This window comes from Strix uralensis, chromosome 27 (genome assembly GCF_047716275.1).
Source record: "Strix uralensis isolate ZFMK-TIS-50842 chromosome 27, bStrUra1, whole genome shotgun sequence".
NCBI classification, from domain to species: Eukaryota; Metazoa; Chordata; class Aves; order Strigiformes; family Strigidae; genus Strix; species Strix uralensis.
Genome location: NC_133998.1, coordinates 4,229,856 through 4,245,690, shown reverse-complemented (window position 1 = coordinate 4,245,690; position 15,835 = coordinate 4,229,856). Strand labels below are relative to the sequence as shown.

General features: G+C 48.0%; 1 protein-coding gene across 20 annotated transcripts in view; it reads left to right on the top strand.

The window, feature by feature from the left end:
* Positions 1 to 15,835, top strand: part of PTPRS (protein tyrosine phosphatase receptor type S) — a 162,751-nt gene that overhangs the window by 72,935 nt on the left and 73,981 nt on the right. For all 20 annotated transcript variants that reach the window (XM_074851670.1, XM_074851671.1, XM_074851683.1 and 17 more), the window contains 2 exons: positions 9,163 to 9,308; positions 10,250 to 10,391. In XM_074851670.1, the coding sequence (XP_074707771.1) occupies positions 9,163 to 9,308; positions 10,250 to 10,391 (288 nt within the window). The remainder of the gene's footprint in view (positions 1 to 9,162; positions 9,309 to 10,249; positions 10,392 to 15,835) is intronic.

Below are 15,835 nucleotides of genomic sequence, written 5' to 3'. Positions count from 1 at the left end.
CCATCTTGTATCTTCTCTGTCACCTTCCCTCACGCACATACTCCATACACTGCTAAATGCTGCCTCTTCTCCATCCTGTCTTGCCTTATGTGGAGAGTCCTGTTCTGATGCTGGGCACCAGCTGCCTGCCACGCTTGCTGTCCTTTACTGCCAAAATACAGATCCCTTCACCCCCAGTGTTAATCCCCTATTTCTCATTCATTAAACTGAAGCCCACGTGGTGCTCCGGGCTTCCACCATGCCGCAGCTCACACAGGATGGGTAGTTTCTGGTGTGTGCACATTATGTGGCGTGAGGCACCAGATACCAGTTTTCCTGTGTTAGGGAGGGAGGGAAAAAGAAGGTCCAGGATAGCATCCCACTTGCTGTAGAACAGGGACAGCTCTCTGTCCTGTCCTGTAGAGCAGTTGGCTTCCTGTATATGTGGATCATTACAATGTCCCCGTACATGTGCATAAATCACAGTTGGAAGAATGTTTTCCTTGGCTGTATCAGGGTGCCCATCACTGGGGCTGGGACTGATCTGTGACAAACACCCTCTGTGCTATGGAGAGAGGTGGATCCTTTCCACACCTACAGACGTACGATGGTGGCCTGGAGAAGTCCTGCTGAAACTGGGTGACTTCATACTAGCTGCTGTTCCCATGCAATAAGGCACAGTCCCATCCCTGAAAACCAGCAGTTTAAATAGACCAGAAGGAGGGATTATGCTTCCCCTCCAGCAGGCAGGATAATGTAGTTTTTCTCACCTTGGGTGTCAGAACTAGGAATAGATCTTTGGTAGCCTCAGTCCCATCCTGCCTCTACTGCTGCAGGCTCGTACCTCCTCTTCCAAAGGGTCTGTATCTAAGTGCATTGCAAATAGGAGCCTGAAGGCTGCATGGATGTGCCAGATCCCCAAAATTACAAGCTTCATGGCAAGAACAGCTTGGCATGGTGCTAGCTATGAAGGGGCTGCTGCCTCATCCTGGCTGAGGGGAAAGGTGGGAGCTGGCAGCACAGGCGGGCGTCAGAAAGGAGCGGGTGTTGGGGTTGTTGGACAGCCAGTGTAGTAAAGGTATATGAAATGAGTTCTTGATCTTTCTCAACCATTTGCTGCTTATGTTAAATCCTGTGCTGGGTTGCATCCTTCACTGCTGTCCTTCCTTCCCTGGGGCCTTGCAAGAAAGGAGACGGGGTAAGCTTTCAAGTGACATTCCCCTGTGTCCAGCGGGGGAAAAGCCTGCATTGACCTGCATATAGCCCAGCTTTTCTGAGTCAGGTAAGGGCTTTGGTGGACCAGCAGCAGGGGAATAGCGTTTCACTTCTAAAAAAACGTCCTCGATCTTTTTTTACCCTCCTTTCCCCAACCTTGCCAGTCCCATCTCCCTGAAGGGAGCCAAGAGCTGCTGACAGTAAGAGGAAGTCTCTGTCTGAAGCCTATAATTATCCTGTCTACCTTCCCAGAAAAGGCCAGTTGGGGAGCGAGCGTGCTTCTGTTTCATGGACCAGCCCTGTGTTCTACTGCCTCCCCAATTACTGCTTAATGGACTTTTTATGATGATAAGACGACTGGGTTGGGGAGAAGTTATTGACGGGGAAATGGAATATAATTCACTCCCTGTTTGTTTGTTCTGTCAGAAAACCCTCATTTTAATTTTATTTGTGAGGCACTGAGAAACAGCCCTCGGGAAAAAAAGTGCAAAATCTGTCAGTAAAACCCTGGATTTCAAGGGGACCAGAGTCTCTGCAGGACCTTTCCAAGGGGTGTTTTCAATCTTGTTGAGTGTCTCCATAGAGACCCTCCCCACGGCCTGCATCAGTCCTGCTTCCAGTTTGCAGCTCTCACTCCTCTCATGAAGAAAAATGTAAATTATGGAGCCATCTTTCTTGCCTCTACCCCTCTTGCAAGCTCCCCCGCTCCCTAATGCCGCTGCTTTGAAATACGTACCCATTCCAAACATCGCATTCTTGCTCCCCACTCTCCATCTGTCTCAAATTTGGCTGCTCTCTCCTGTTTTCATCTGCTCCGCGGTTTGTCTCCTCTATCTAATCTTCACTTCCTTGCTCTGGCTCTGAACACCTCCCTCCTCTCCATCGTGCTCCAGTTCTCTTGCGTTCTCCCTGTTGATCTCTTCTCTCCTTATCCCCACTGATTTTCCCATCCTTTCTACCCTCTGCTCTCCTCTTTAGCTCCCCCCTTCATTGGTGTGACAAAGCCGTTCCTCTGCTCCTCTGGCTGTGCCTCCCAGGCTGTCCCCAGCTGCTCAGCACTCCCATCCCTCAAACACAGGGCATGTATCTGCTGCATGCAGCAGCACATGTGTGTAAAACACATTTCCTGAACCAGCAAACAAACACTCCATGCATGGCCGGACCCAGATCTCACATTCCTGGAGAGGTTTTTAGGAGGGGAGATGAAAGCGCTACTGCCCAAGGCTGTAGTTGGGGGAGTACTTTGTGCTCCTTCTCCGATTGTGAGCCTGTCAGCAGTTGTGGAAAGCAGAGATGGAGTTTCACTAGATCAGCAGAAAGTTTTAGCCCAAAAACCAAAGGGAAGGGGGAGGAGGAAGAGGAGAAGAGGGGAGTTTAACCCTTGGCATGCTGCTGAGAATGCCATGGGATTCCTTCCTGGTTGCTCTTGAAGTTAGCAGGGTGTGAGAAATGGAGAGAGATGTCCCTGTTCAAGCTAACACAAGCTGGTTGTTGGATGGCTGCAAAACTTTGTCTGGCTTTTGTTTTTTACCTTTTTCTCCCACCAAGAAGTACATGTGGGAGAAGATCTCAGAATTCTGCCTCTAGTGGTTTTTTGGTGGTTATTTTCTTTTGTTTGTATTACAGTATTTAGAGGCTGTAGCTGTGTGCAATACCACCTAGGGTGGGGAGTGCTGAACAGATCTGTTCAGAGACCACCCTTTGCTCCAAATTGCTTGTAGTGTCTAGACCAAGACAGGCAGGCAGGCAGGTGTGAGAAATGAGGATTGTCACCTCTGCGCTGTGTGTGGCAGACTGAGGTGCGGGGAAGGGTGAGTGCCCAAGGTCAGCCGAATTTGCGTCAGAGCCAGAAATCTGAATCCCGATTATGGGAATCATCTGGAGCCTGGACGAGCAAATCGGGGTGTGCTAACACTAACAGCAAAATAACATTGACCATCAGTTATTTAATGGTCTCATCTTTTACCTTTGTTCTTGAAATGTAGAGGTGCATATATGTGTGTGTATCTATATGCACAAAAAAGGGTGACTTTTGATCTGTTCGGTATTTCTGAGCTAGGATAAAGATTGTCATTGGCTTAATCTCTCTTGCAGCGTGGGCACACTCTCACGGTGGGCAGCTCCGCAGGGAAATGTCCGGCTCAGCACCGCAGGGCTGTTTATTGAAGGTCAACCAGGAACGGTGGGGAAAAGGACGGCTGCCGTACGCATTTCGGAAGGCTGTGCTAAGCTGAGGGAACGGCAAGAAAATGGCCTGCCTGCTGTGCTCTTGCTTTTGCTTTAGTTTCTGTGGTGGGTCTCAGGTACAGTGCGTACAGCGGCGAGCCCCGTCCGCTCCCCAGGCTGGGGATAACGAGTGTTTATTCACCAGTGACGGAGGAGCTGAAACCCGGCTCTTCGTGTGCCGGCGCCGCGGTCAGCGGGACCGGTGCGTGGGCCTTCACCAGAGCGCTGACAGCAGGAACCGGGGACACCGAAAATGGAAGCAAAACCTTTTAAAATACACGTTTTGTATCTGGCTTTCTTTTGTTTCCATGGATTACTGCTGCAGTGGGCGAGGGGCCCTTTCAGTCAGGCTCACGCTGCTCTCTGTGCTGGGGCCAGATGAAAGAATAAGTGGTTTGTCTTTATTTGTGGTCCATTGTTGAGGAGCTTTCCTGGGGGTGGCAGGAGTGGGCTGCAGAAGTGGGGGTGTTAAGTGCAGAGGTGAATTTTGCCATCTAAAATCAGCAGCAGGTCCCCGCTGTGGGGCTGGGGATGAGGGGAGAGGGCTGGGGGGTGGCAGGAGGAAGCAGAGATGTGGAGGCGCCTCTCTGCGGCCCCCTCAGGGAGAGCCTGCAGGGTGGAGCGACAACTTACGCACACACTGCCATTCCCTCCCAAAACTGGGGCAAATAATACAGTAACGTGGTCAGGGACCATCGTCTGGCCTTTTCCTTAGCACCTGTGGGGGCGAGACAGGCCTGTTACTATGGCAGTGGAGCCTCCAGGCCTCCCCTGTGGGAGTGGGTAGAAGGGGACAAGGTGGACATGTTGTCCCTCTCCCTGTGGGAGCCCCTTTCTGCCTTGGTCCTGCCCCAAAGCTGGCAGGCTGTAGCTCAGGAGGGAGGAGCAATTTGGGTCACAATTGGGTGTCTCAGCCATTCTGGCAGCAAAGTGTGTGTGATCTTCTCTTCCCCCATGGCGGAGAGGTGGAGGGCTGTGTGCTGGCGGTCCTGTGCCTAGCGGGACTGAGGGGTTTCCCTCAAGAGCTTCACGGTGTCGGGCAGGTTCTGGCCATGTGCGTGTGCTCATACAGCCCAGGCTGGAGGAGTGGGGAGCTGCCTTCAGTCTGCTCTTGTTGGCCAACCCCATACATTTCCCAAATTGTCCCGTATTCCTGAGCCAGCACCACAGCGTTTGGCTGAGGGCGGCTGAGAGGATGTCAGGGTATTGATCTGGCAGGCTGGCACAAAATGCTTTGAGAATCAATTTTCTCTCAGAAAGGCTCAAGGAAGTCAATATTTCCCCACCAGGACCCGCCTCTCTTCTTCCTCCCCGTTTGGGCTAACTCTGGCTGGCCTTCTCTGAAACTACCTGGAGAGCTGGGAACTGGGCTGGCAGCTGCCATACTGGTTTTACACAGCCCTCTGCACTGCCAGGGACTGCCTTAGCTGATCTGGTGAGAGTTTTCCCCTCAGCTTTTCAGGCTGGCTCTCCCATTTTGTGGCTGGAACATAGTGAGGTAGTGTAGAGAAAGCTGCTCCTACCCTGTGGTCTGTGAAGGCTAAATGTACCCCTAACCTTGTCCCTCCATAAACCCACCTGCCGTGCTGGCAGGAGGGACATCCATCTCAGTCTTGCTTCCTTGGAGGCAAAGAAGAAGGATCCATGGTACAAGTCCATAACTGTCCTTTTTCTTTTTCTCCCTCCTGCACCCCAGTCCCCTTCAGCTGTCAGCTCAGATATGTTAAGCCCATTTGTGCTCCTGCCTCTCTCCCACCCCTCAAACCACCTCTGGGTTCTTTATCCCTCTCTCTGTCTTTGGTTTTTGATGTTTCAGACAGGCATATGGTAGCTGGCCTGTCGCTCTCGCTCCTCGTCCATCACCCGCTATTCACCATGGCAGCAGTTCCTGAGGGACATTTGGGTTTAAAGGGTGAGATATCCCCTCCTTTTCCCCACTCCTACATCTTTCAAGCTTCCTTGCCGTAAAGCTTCTCAGACTGTTTGTCATCTGTGTATCATTAGCAGGGAGATGTTGGTTGTGGTTTTTTTTTTACATGACTGCAGTTGACAAACTTTTTCTGCTTTGGTGTCACATGAAAGAAGGAAGGAAGGAGAGGTGAGGCGGCAGCATTTTCCTCTTCTGTGAGGAAAGCTGCCTTGTGTGCAGCCCTTTTACGTGGGCTGATGTCATACTGTGCTCCTCCTGTGTGTGTGTGTGCCTTGGGGGATGAGAAGGAGACCGCACCCTTAACACCTCGCAGCTTCTTCTCAAAACCTGCCTTAGAATTCACAAAATCCCAACAGCAAATGTGCATCACGTCCCTTCTGAACAGATGCCGGCGCCAGCCATGTTTCTCTAGGCCTGTGCTTTGGAAAGTGAAGCCAACTGGAGGTTGTCTGCATAGGGGTGCCCGGGAGGGTGAGTGCATTGTCCCATCAGCTGCCCTCGACAGCAGTTGGGGATGCAGGGCAGGAGCAGAGCTGTCTGGAACGGGTGGCAGAGGTTAGGTCAGAGGGCAGACAGTGTGTGTGCTGATCGTCTTTGCGGATGCAATTACAGAGGACGGAATGGATGGTGAATATGTGTCTCTTCCTTACAGTCTGTGGCAACTGTCCAGCGTGTCGCCTGCCCTGGCTGTTGCTTTTGGGAAGTGCGTAGGCGGTGGGCAGGAGTGAAAGGTTCGGTTTGACTTGATGGCTTTCCATTAAGCTGTAGAGAAGAATCACAGGTACACAGCAACCATCTGGTCTTTTCAGCCTTCTCTCCGGAGACCCAGACCCTGCAGGAAGCCTCTTGTAGTAGGAAAATTCTTTTAAGCTCCAGGTTTTTCCATTCCTGTTTTGATACTGAAAAAAAACCAGATTCTGCTACTTTGCAAGCAGAGAAAAAGGAAAAACCTCCTCTGACCATTGGACTTAGATGGAACTCAAACTCAGTCTTTCCAGCACTGACTTGTTCTCAGCTCTCCATGAAGTGATATAAAATCTCTTGGATTGCAAGTATGTCATCTGGAAAATGCCTATCTCTGATTGTTATTTATTTATTTAAAACTGAGGTCCTGTAATCTTGGCAAATGAGAGGAAACACATAAGCCCCTCTGAGTAGGCTGATAGTGTTTCACTTTCACATGGCACCTTGTTCCTGCTTTTGGAGTCTTTCAGAGCGATTTGCAGAGCTGAAGACTGAACTCTAACTGCATGTTTCACTGCGAGCTGGACCTGGCACGGCAGAGCTGTGGCAGTCCTACGCAGCACGTAGGAATTTGTTTCAGCTTTGTATCATCACCACCTTGCCTGCGATAGCGCTGGCTTTCTCTTTCCCAGAGGGGAGAGGGTTGTTCTGTGATTGGCGTGGGCTGGAGTGACAAGTGCTGCAGTGACTAGGGGTGCATAGGTGGGGAGCGCAATGGGTGGTTTGGCAGGGGGGAAGAATCAAAGTCTGGAGCTCACAGGTTTGGGCAATTTTAAAATCAACAATTTAGCTTTGATTTTCACCAATTTTCCAAGTGAGTAGCAAAATCGAATAGATTGAGAGGGATTTTTGTTTGGTTTCTTTTCTTTTGTCTCTCGCTAAGAGTGAGTTTATCGTAGGCAGTTCAGCATCGCAGTGAGCTCAGGAAAGCAGTGTTCCCAGAGCAGCTCAGCTTCCCTCTTACCACACACTGAGTCAACAGAGGTCCCCAAAAAGGGATGCTGAGCAATGACTCCAAGTTCACTATTTTTTTAGAGCACTGTCCCTTTCTTCAGGACAGAAATAGAACCTTATTTTTCTCCTCAGCTGTGCTCTCGTCATACTGCCTGCACCCATTTAAATGTATATGTGACATTAAGGATTATTAGGAGCTTTTATTTTAGGAAATGAACTTGCATCAATAAAGTGTTCTTAAAAGCCCTGGATGTTTTTGGCTGTACCTTCAGAATTGACTTCTGCAAACTCTTCAGATATTGAACTGAGGAGAAGAGAGGAAGGAAGTCAGGTTGTGGGCAGAGTGAGCATTTATATTTTAGCCTGAAGCAGAGTTTTGTTTTGCCTTTCTCAAATGGAAGACAGATCCCCCAGTGCCAGTACTTCCAGTGGGACTTGCTTGATAACCTTTAGCTGTAACATTGCAAAAAAGACTCTGACCTCTAAATATAGATTTGGATATTTATAAATCCGATGCTTTGTACACACAGCATTCGGTGGGACGTAAACAGCTCCAGCAAATAGTATTTACCTCCAGCATGGAAACAAATGCTTGATTGCATCACATGAGCTTACTCGGTGGCTTTTATTTATATACTGCTGGCCACACCAGGCAGGGAAGGGGAGAACGCTTCCTTTTGTCTTTCGACCCCTAAAAGACCCTGGAGACTTCTCTCTAGCTACCATTTGCCCTCTTCTTAAGCTTTTTGGTAGGCTGTTTACATCTTATTTTATAGACTCTGAGTATGTACATATAAATATACACATTTTGGAGTCATGTGGTCTACTTTTCTCAAGAATAACAGACGGCAACTTTATGATCTGAATGATTTTATTTGAACACAGCTGTGGCCTTGTGATTTAAATATTTCAATAAATTTTAAACTAACTAGATGAGAGGAAACTGCAGGGGAAACAGGTTAGAGCATGGAAAGAGGATACCCTTGAGGGTAGAAGCAGTATGGGCTCTGCACGAACACTCCTGGCCTCATCTTCCTCTCATGAGAAGGCCCTTGACACCTTCCTTGGTCAGAAAGCCCATCCCAGCATCCTCCCCCCTCCTTGCAGAGGTGCTCTTAAAGGCAGACATGGATGGAAATCAGTGGCGGGGGGTGAGGGAGAGGTGCTACGAGCTCAAGTGTGGTTCCTTTGGGTCCAGGCTGGCTAAAATGCAGCCCCAGGCTCTGAGTGTGTTTGTTCAGGCATCACTGCACCTTTGAGCATCTGGTTATGAGAGGAGTTTGAGGAGCTTCTGGCTTCTCGTTTCAGCAGCATGAACTCCTCGTTTTTCTCAGATGTCTCATGGTGAGAAGAGGGGAAGGGGGAACTGCAGGAGAAGACTGCAGACATGGCTGCCATGCTCTTGATCTTGACAACTGGATTGTTTTGAAATGATCACAACTCCTGTTTTATGGGCTGTATCCTGTCAACTTGCCTGTTCCAAGGGATGGCATACCTGTTCCTGTGTAAATGTACCAGTGAGGGCCAGAGGAGAGATTTGCAGATGAAAACAGAGGTGCTACAAGCCAAGGAGGTTTCACATCCTAAAGCCACGGGCATCAGCCTGTTTCACACCATCATCCTCAAGATCTCTTATGTGCCAAGTTCCTGCTCCATTTATTTCATGGTCCTGTACCCCTGCCTTGGGTGTGTTCCTGTAAATCCCCCCCATTCCTTGGTGTTTTGGTCATTTCTAGGATCTGGGGAGTGCAGTTCAGTGTTTCTAGATGTTGTTTTCAGCTCTACCAGCTTTTGGTCACGACCATTAGATGGGCTTTGGAAAGGCAATTTCCCCTGTATAAAACAGTTTAAGAGTCCACTTTTGAGAAGTAAAAGAGGCTTTGCAACATCATCGCATTGAAATCTCTTTGTAGGATCAGGCCCTTAATCATTTTGTGCTGTACTTTCTTCATATGTAAATTGGAGGTAAAGACTGTTCCTAAAAGGCCAAGAGGTTTAATTTCATCTGGAATCATTAGAGAATAGCGGTGATAATGTTACTATTAATTACAAACAGTGATTATTAGAGTTTGGCTTTCCTTGTGCTAATGATGATATTTCTTTTTTTCTTAAAGGTCCCCCTGTGTTCATTAAAAAACCTGTGGACCAAATTGGTGTGTCAGGAGGGGTGGCCTCCTTTGTATGCCAAGCGACTGGAGACCCAAAGCCACGGGTCACCTGGAACAAGAAAGGGAAGAAAGTGAACTCTCAGAGGTTTGAGGTAAGAGATGTCCTTGAAAACTGTGTCTGTGTAAACTGTCTGAGACTGACACAAAGCAGCTAGGGCTCTTCTTTGGCCATTCTCAAACCCGATAATAAAGGGAGCTTTGGAAGGGGAGGAGTTTTAACAGCAGGAGTGAAATGCAAGCTCTTGGCCATGTCAACAGCCGGGTTTGTTCCAAAGCAAGAGAGAACTTGGCTCGCTTACATTATTAGAGTTTTTTCTTTTGTTTTGTTGGTTTTTTTCCCCTCCTGGGATATAATATAAAGCTGCCTTCTTCCTTCCCTTAGAAACCCCAACTAAGCTTGTGGTACTTCAGCTCTGTAAATGCACCTTTCATACCCATCCATGGCTCATTATTTTAACCCTGGGACAGCCTGGAGTAAGCATTACAGTTGCTGGCAACCAGACCCCAGCAATTGGCATTGTTTAGATAGAAATGAGAGTGGAGGAACAAGGACTGGGAGGTCATCCTGTGGAATTCGCTGTGGGACTCGGCCCTGCCAGGCAGCTGTGTGCTGAGAGGAGCTTTGTGGTGTCAGCTGCCCATGCAGATGAAGGAACAAGGCGGGGGTTCATTTTTATTTTGTTCTCAGTTGGTCTGTTTGCTTCTCCTTCATGACAGTTGTACGCTGAACACCCCCCCCACACACACCTTCACCATGGCTTATTCTTTCAGAGCGTTTGAGATGTACGTAGCAGTTTCGGTGGGTCAGTGGTCGGAGGCAGGGTTTGGCGTGTGACAGTTTTCTGTCACCTTGAGGTCAGTGGAGAGACAAGTTGACCATGTCAGTTATGTGTAGGGGATCGTGAGGCAGCTGCTGAAGTGTGTTTGTGAGTGTGCGTGCTTGTATATGCTGGTGCCTCCTTTAGAAGCAGGAATGAACCTTCTACTTGCAACCCAAAGAGGCTTACTATGTGTGTGTCTCTCTTTCCCCCAGACAATTGAATTTGATGAAAGTGCAGGTGCTGTTTTGAGGATCCAGCCCCTCCGGACTCCCCGGGATGAGAACATTTATGAGTGTGTTGCTCAAAACCCTCATGGGGAGGTCACCGTCCATGCCAAGCTCACCGTCCTCCGAGGTAAAGAGCATGCCTGCCTGCCACGTGTCAGCGTCACAGAGGAGAAGGGACCCTTCAGTTTCTCTTATCGGATGAGTGGGAAGGCTGTTAAAAAATCTGTGGTCAAGACACAGTGTCCTCCTTTTTTTTGGTTTGTTCTGACCTGCCCAATCTGTTCGCTGTTATTACCCTAGAAAGTCATAAAATTGCTATGTAAGAAACAAAGCTAAAACTGGACTACTTTAGGAGGTTTGACTGGATGATGTGCTGAGATTCCTTCCAACCTGAATTATTCTATGATTCTACAATCTTCCCTCTCTTCCAGTAAGAATTCCTTCCCCAGATTTATGAGCAGCACCAGAAACCTCCCCATCATTCTCCTCAAATGTGGCACCATTCATCCAGACACCCAAGAAGACATTCTTCATTAAGGAATCACTTAATGGGCTGAGATTAATCACTTAATGGGCATCTGCCTGGGCTTTCATGCAGTTGGTAGCAGCACCAGCCTCTTCCCTCATGCAGGATACCTGTTTTGCCCTTCTGGGCACCTTCCCTCTTTCTAGAGGTCCTTTGTTCCATGCACTCTCCAAGAAAACAGCTCCCCTCTCCATTTTGTTCTGGTTCTTGTTTTCACTTGTCCCCACTATAGAGGATGTTTACATGGATGCCTCCTTCATGTCATCTGTTTGAAATATGCTCTCTGAACTTGATGTGGGGGAGGGAACAATATGCTATTGCTGTGGATGCCTCTGGATGTTTACTGTTATTACCCCGGAGATCTGTAAAATCGCTGTGTGAAACACTAAGCTAGGCTGCTTGCTAAAACTGACCCATTTTAGGGGAAAAGATGCATGGTGTTCTCTGTTCAAACCACAGGGCAATGGAAGTGATCCTGGCAGAAAGGCTGTGGTGGATAACTGCCTGAGAGCTCCTGAAGGGAGTTTGGCTTGGGAGCATTGGCTACTGATGAAGCCATCAGCAGGAGGTGCTATAGAAAAGCCACAGGCTTTTGAGTAGGAGTACTTGCAGTAAGAACCATTATTTCTGCAGTGAGCGTGGCTAACAAGAGTTTTAGGTGCTCCAGGCAGTGTGTGATCCTCATAAGGCCAAGTGGTAGCTCTGCCTGTATGCCAGTTGCTTTTTCTTCAGCAGTTTCAGTGTTCCCTCCAAAAGCATCTTAAATCCTTTTGTTTGAACAGACAGCGAGCACATCCTTAGTAGTGCAGAGCAAAATGTGTGTGCAAATCCCCAACGTGTAGCAGTAAATAAGGACCAGACATAAAGGGCAAATGGCAAAGCCCTTGACCTCTCCTTGTAGCGGGGAATATCCCTTCTGCTGCCCACCTGGCAGGCTCTGTGTTGTCAGGGTGCTGGCTGCCTTTGAGCGTGCAGGCCCGTGGTCCAGTCATGCCTGACAGATTTGTGTAGGTGCACTTAAATCTTTGTGTAGCTCCTTTGCCTGGCATGGCATTTAACCTTCTGTTAGCAGTATGTGGTGGGATGTATCTGTCAGGAGATTGGAACAGCACTTTATGACAAGAGTGTGTCTAGCTGTGGTTATCCCAGAGGGCTGGGAGCCTTGTTCTTCACACTTATTCCCATATATTTCTTGGGAGCTGTGACAGTTTGGGAGAAGTGCCCCTGCAATCATATTCAAAGTTTCTACCCCTTGATTTAGCTACAAGCAGTGGCAAGAGAGAAGGTTGTCCTCCAGCTGCTGCCCTCGCCAATCCCCTGGATTCTCACAGCATTTTTAAGGCACTCTCCACCAAGAGAAAGCTGCAATGTATGGGAAATGACGAGCTGAGCTCAGTGGCTGTCCTTAGGGACCAAGGTTCTTTGTACATGTCTTTTTGCAGCTCTTCCTTCCGGTATCAGCACCATTCACATGTCAGCTAGAGAGACAGATGACAGAACAGGAGCTACATCTCCCCACCGCCTGACTAATTACGCACTTTGCTGATCCCACCAGAACATTATCCCTGTGTGCTTTGCTCCTGTGTTGTGCTGCTTTCACAAGCACTCCTGTTCTGTTTGCCTAACAGGGCCTTGTTCGGTAGCTTTGTTAACTGCCTGTGCAAGAACACCTAGGGTACCCAGTTCATTAAATTTGGGGGAGCAGTAATTAGCTGCAGGCTTGGGCCAAGACATTGTTGAAGAGCATCAAGGAAGCAGTTTTTATAGCATATCCTCCCCTTCCATGCTCAGTTGGAGTTATGCCTTCCTTAATCTTTCCCTAGCTTTCACACAGAAAAGATTGTCTCCTCCTTATCTGCATTTTGAAGTGCTGGGCAAGTTAAAAGGACCAAGCACAAATCCACTAATCTCCACAATGACAAAGTTAGCATGCTGGCATCTATTCCTCTCCTTTTCCTCCCCACTTCTGCATTCACCCACTCTCCTGTTTGTCTTTTCTCTGTCTTTCCTTGCAAGGCCTCCTCCTCCTTTCCGTCTCTCTTCTCTCACTTTCAGAACTAATGCTTAACATAAAGATGGGAGCTGCTCCACAGCTTGGAGATGAATGTGAGCTGTCATTTGCAGAAGCTGTTACCTTGGCATACTGTGGAGTATGGAAACCTGGGCCCCAGCTGTTACAAACTCTGCAGGATGGGCTTTGTAGTAATTCTGCGGCCGGTTGGCTGTGCTGTTGTCATCACAGTTAGACATACATGTGTGTACCTTCACCGTATACACACGCGTGAACAGTTACAGCATTTCCTCAACACCAGAGCAGTCTCATGAACAGAAGAGAAAAAAATGCATTCTTCCCTGCTAGATGCAGCTGCTGAAGGGATTGAGAGTAAACCCCATCCTGCTTATGCACATGACTACTCCTGGATCAGACCCTGATAGAAATCCACCCGCATTCACTTAAAAACAGGAAGCTGCAGGAGAGGAAACCTTTGGGAGCTTCTGAGAAGCAGAGCTTGTGATGGACACCGTTCAGCTTACACAAAGTCTCTGAACACCAGCTCTGCTGGCTTGTTTGTCCTTCCTGCTCTGCTTCTCAAGGGAGGTGAGTTTTGATAGGGCTGTGGAGACTTGCTGTTCTTTCCACAGCTGGCTAGACATAGAGCCTGCAAACCTGATTCCTGTAGAGCCCAAAGAAAAGGAAAGTAAGTGGTTTGGGGAAGCATTTTCCAGTTATTGTTGACTCCAGCTGCTCTTGTTTTTCATTATAACTTAGGCAGAAAGGAAGCTAGTTGGTACAGGCACCCCAGCTCCCAGGTGGTATAGTTTCTTTAAGCTCCATGCTCCCAGGAAAGATACACTATTTTTTATTGTTATTGTTGTTTCTTGTATACAGGTTATACTTTCCCTCCGCTTCTTTAGTAGCCTGAGACAGAGATTCTCATGCTGCAAAGGATTGTCCTATGCTGTCAGCAGCTGAGTGGGCTGAGGGAACCTCAGGGGAGCCTCGCTGCAACTCTCTGCCTGCGTTGCCTCCGCTGCTGGGAGGCACAAGCTGGGTTTCAAGCAGGGCCCACACTGGCTTAGTTCTTTGCTCTGGTGAAGCTGATAGAGTTCTGTGGAGGTTACCCTTTGTGAGTTGTTAGGAAATGCAGCATGATCCCATAAAAGCCAGTGCTTGGTCCACTTAAATGTAATGGAACAAAATTTACTCTGCCCCAATACATCACTCCCCACATACTGGCCAGTGCTGTCTTATCCTAATGATTACTGCACTCTGCAAAATTGAGGAAAACTGGCTATTAGACATGTAAGGTCTGTGGTACTTACTACTGGAGTATGATTCAGGCTGCTATGGGCAGACTTTCAGAACTTCTTTTTCTAGTGATTCCCTGTTGAAGTCTTTTTATGAAGTATTCATACATTTCTCTAACAATTCTGGCCCGAAATTTTCCTCACACGTTTCCTACTCCAAGAGGACATCTGGTGTGGGCATGTATAAAGTTCTAGCAAGATCCCTGCTGTTTTGTTGTTTTTTGTATTGTTGGCTTTAGATCAGCAAAAGGTAAACAAAAATCCGTCCTAGATGCTCAGCAGAAATCATCGAGTCCCACAGGAGCACTTCTTAAAGAGAAGCTGGCCCCTCTGAAATGTTACCTTGCCACTTGAAAAATTCTTGGCAATCTTGTTTCAAACTTGACTTGGTTTGCTTTTTTTTGTAGTGACCTGAAAATCAGGCAACGTTGAAAGCAGATTAGTTCTGTAGCTTATGAATAATGTCAGAGCACTTTACACTCAGATGCCTTTTTATAAGGAGGGTACATCGGGATACATTAAGACAGTGTATTACCTGCACTGTTATGGGGTCCAACACACATATCGAAGTGTGTGTGTATTGTGTATAAGCCTGCAAATTTTAGTAACGTTGTTAGGCTATTACTATTTTCATAGTAAAGCTTTCAGATCAAAATAAATGGAATCAACAGACGGAACATGTTACTGAGACTCCTCCATGTATTAAAATTATATCTGGCTCTGTAATAACAGTTAACTAAGGCACATTGATGGAAATAACTTGTTGATGTAATTTCACAAGGTGCGTAATGCCAGGGTACCTGCTGGGGAGGGGACATCTGTAAGTGTTCATAAATTTAATGAAAAGAACGGGGATAAGCTTCAGGAGTGCTGGATTTTGGTCCTGATTCTGCTTAAAACTGGTGTCACTCAAGCTGCTTCATCTCTGTGTTCTTGGTCCTTCCACCCTGAAGTGAGGATAGTTGGCTGCTTAGAGACCAGGCAGCATCCATGAGCTTGGCCGCATATCTCCAGAGAAGAGCGAAAAATTACTCCTCTTCTTCACTTCAGCAGCATCCTCACTGTGGCTTTCTGCATTCGGTACATAGCACGTCTGTACATGCTCACACCCTCCTTCTCCTCTAAATTATTAAACGACTGTGCACACCCTGCGGGAAAAAGAGCAGCAGCAACACCCGCTTTATCTTTCTTTATCATCCTCATTTCCAGCACAGCTAATTATCTAAACACTGAGCTGCCACCTTCTAGAGTGACAAGGAGGCAGCGAGCACCGGGGTCTCCCTCGCTGTAGCTGGCGACCTTTGCTTTTTCTGTACGACCGTCTGTGTGTCAGTGCATGCGCCCAGGCTGGTTCGAGGCGTGTCCCCCAGCACAAGGCATGTCCTCTGGCAGGATTTATTATAAATGAACACTGAAGTGCTCTTCTCTTCTCTCCCTGCCTCCCTCCTCCCCTATTCTTTCTCACCCTACTTTGTTCAGTGGCCCTGAGGTAATTCACCAGCTTTTCATCGGGGGGCGGGGGGGGGGCTTTAAACAACTCAGAGCAGGTATGAACAAGGTGTTTGGGGTGCTCTGTTAATATGGCAAGTGCAGCACGTGAAAACATTTGCCTGTGTAAGATAGCATGATTTTCAACAGCAGGCAGCTGCCCAGATGTGCCCTTGAAGCATCTTCAGCTTGCATCTTGGTTCTTTTGTTCTTGCAGTTGCCTGGGCTGCTTTTAGAAAGAGAATTCA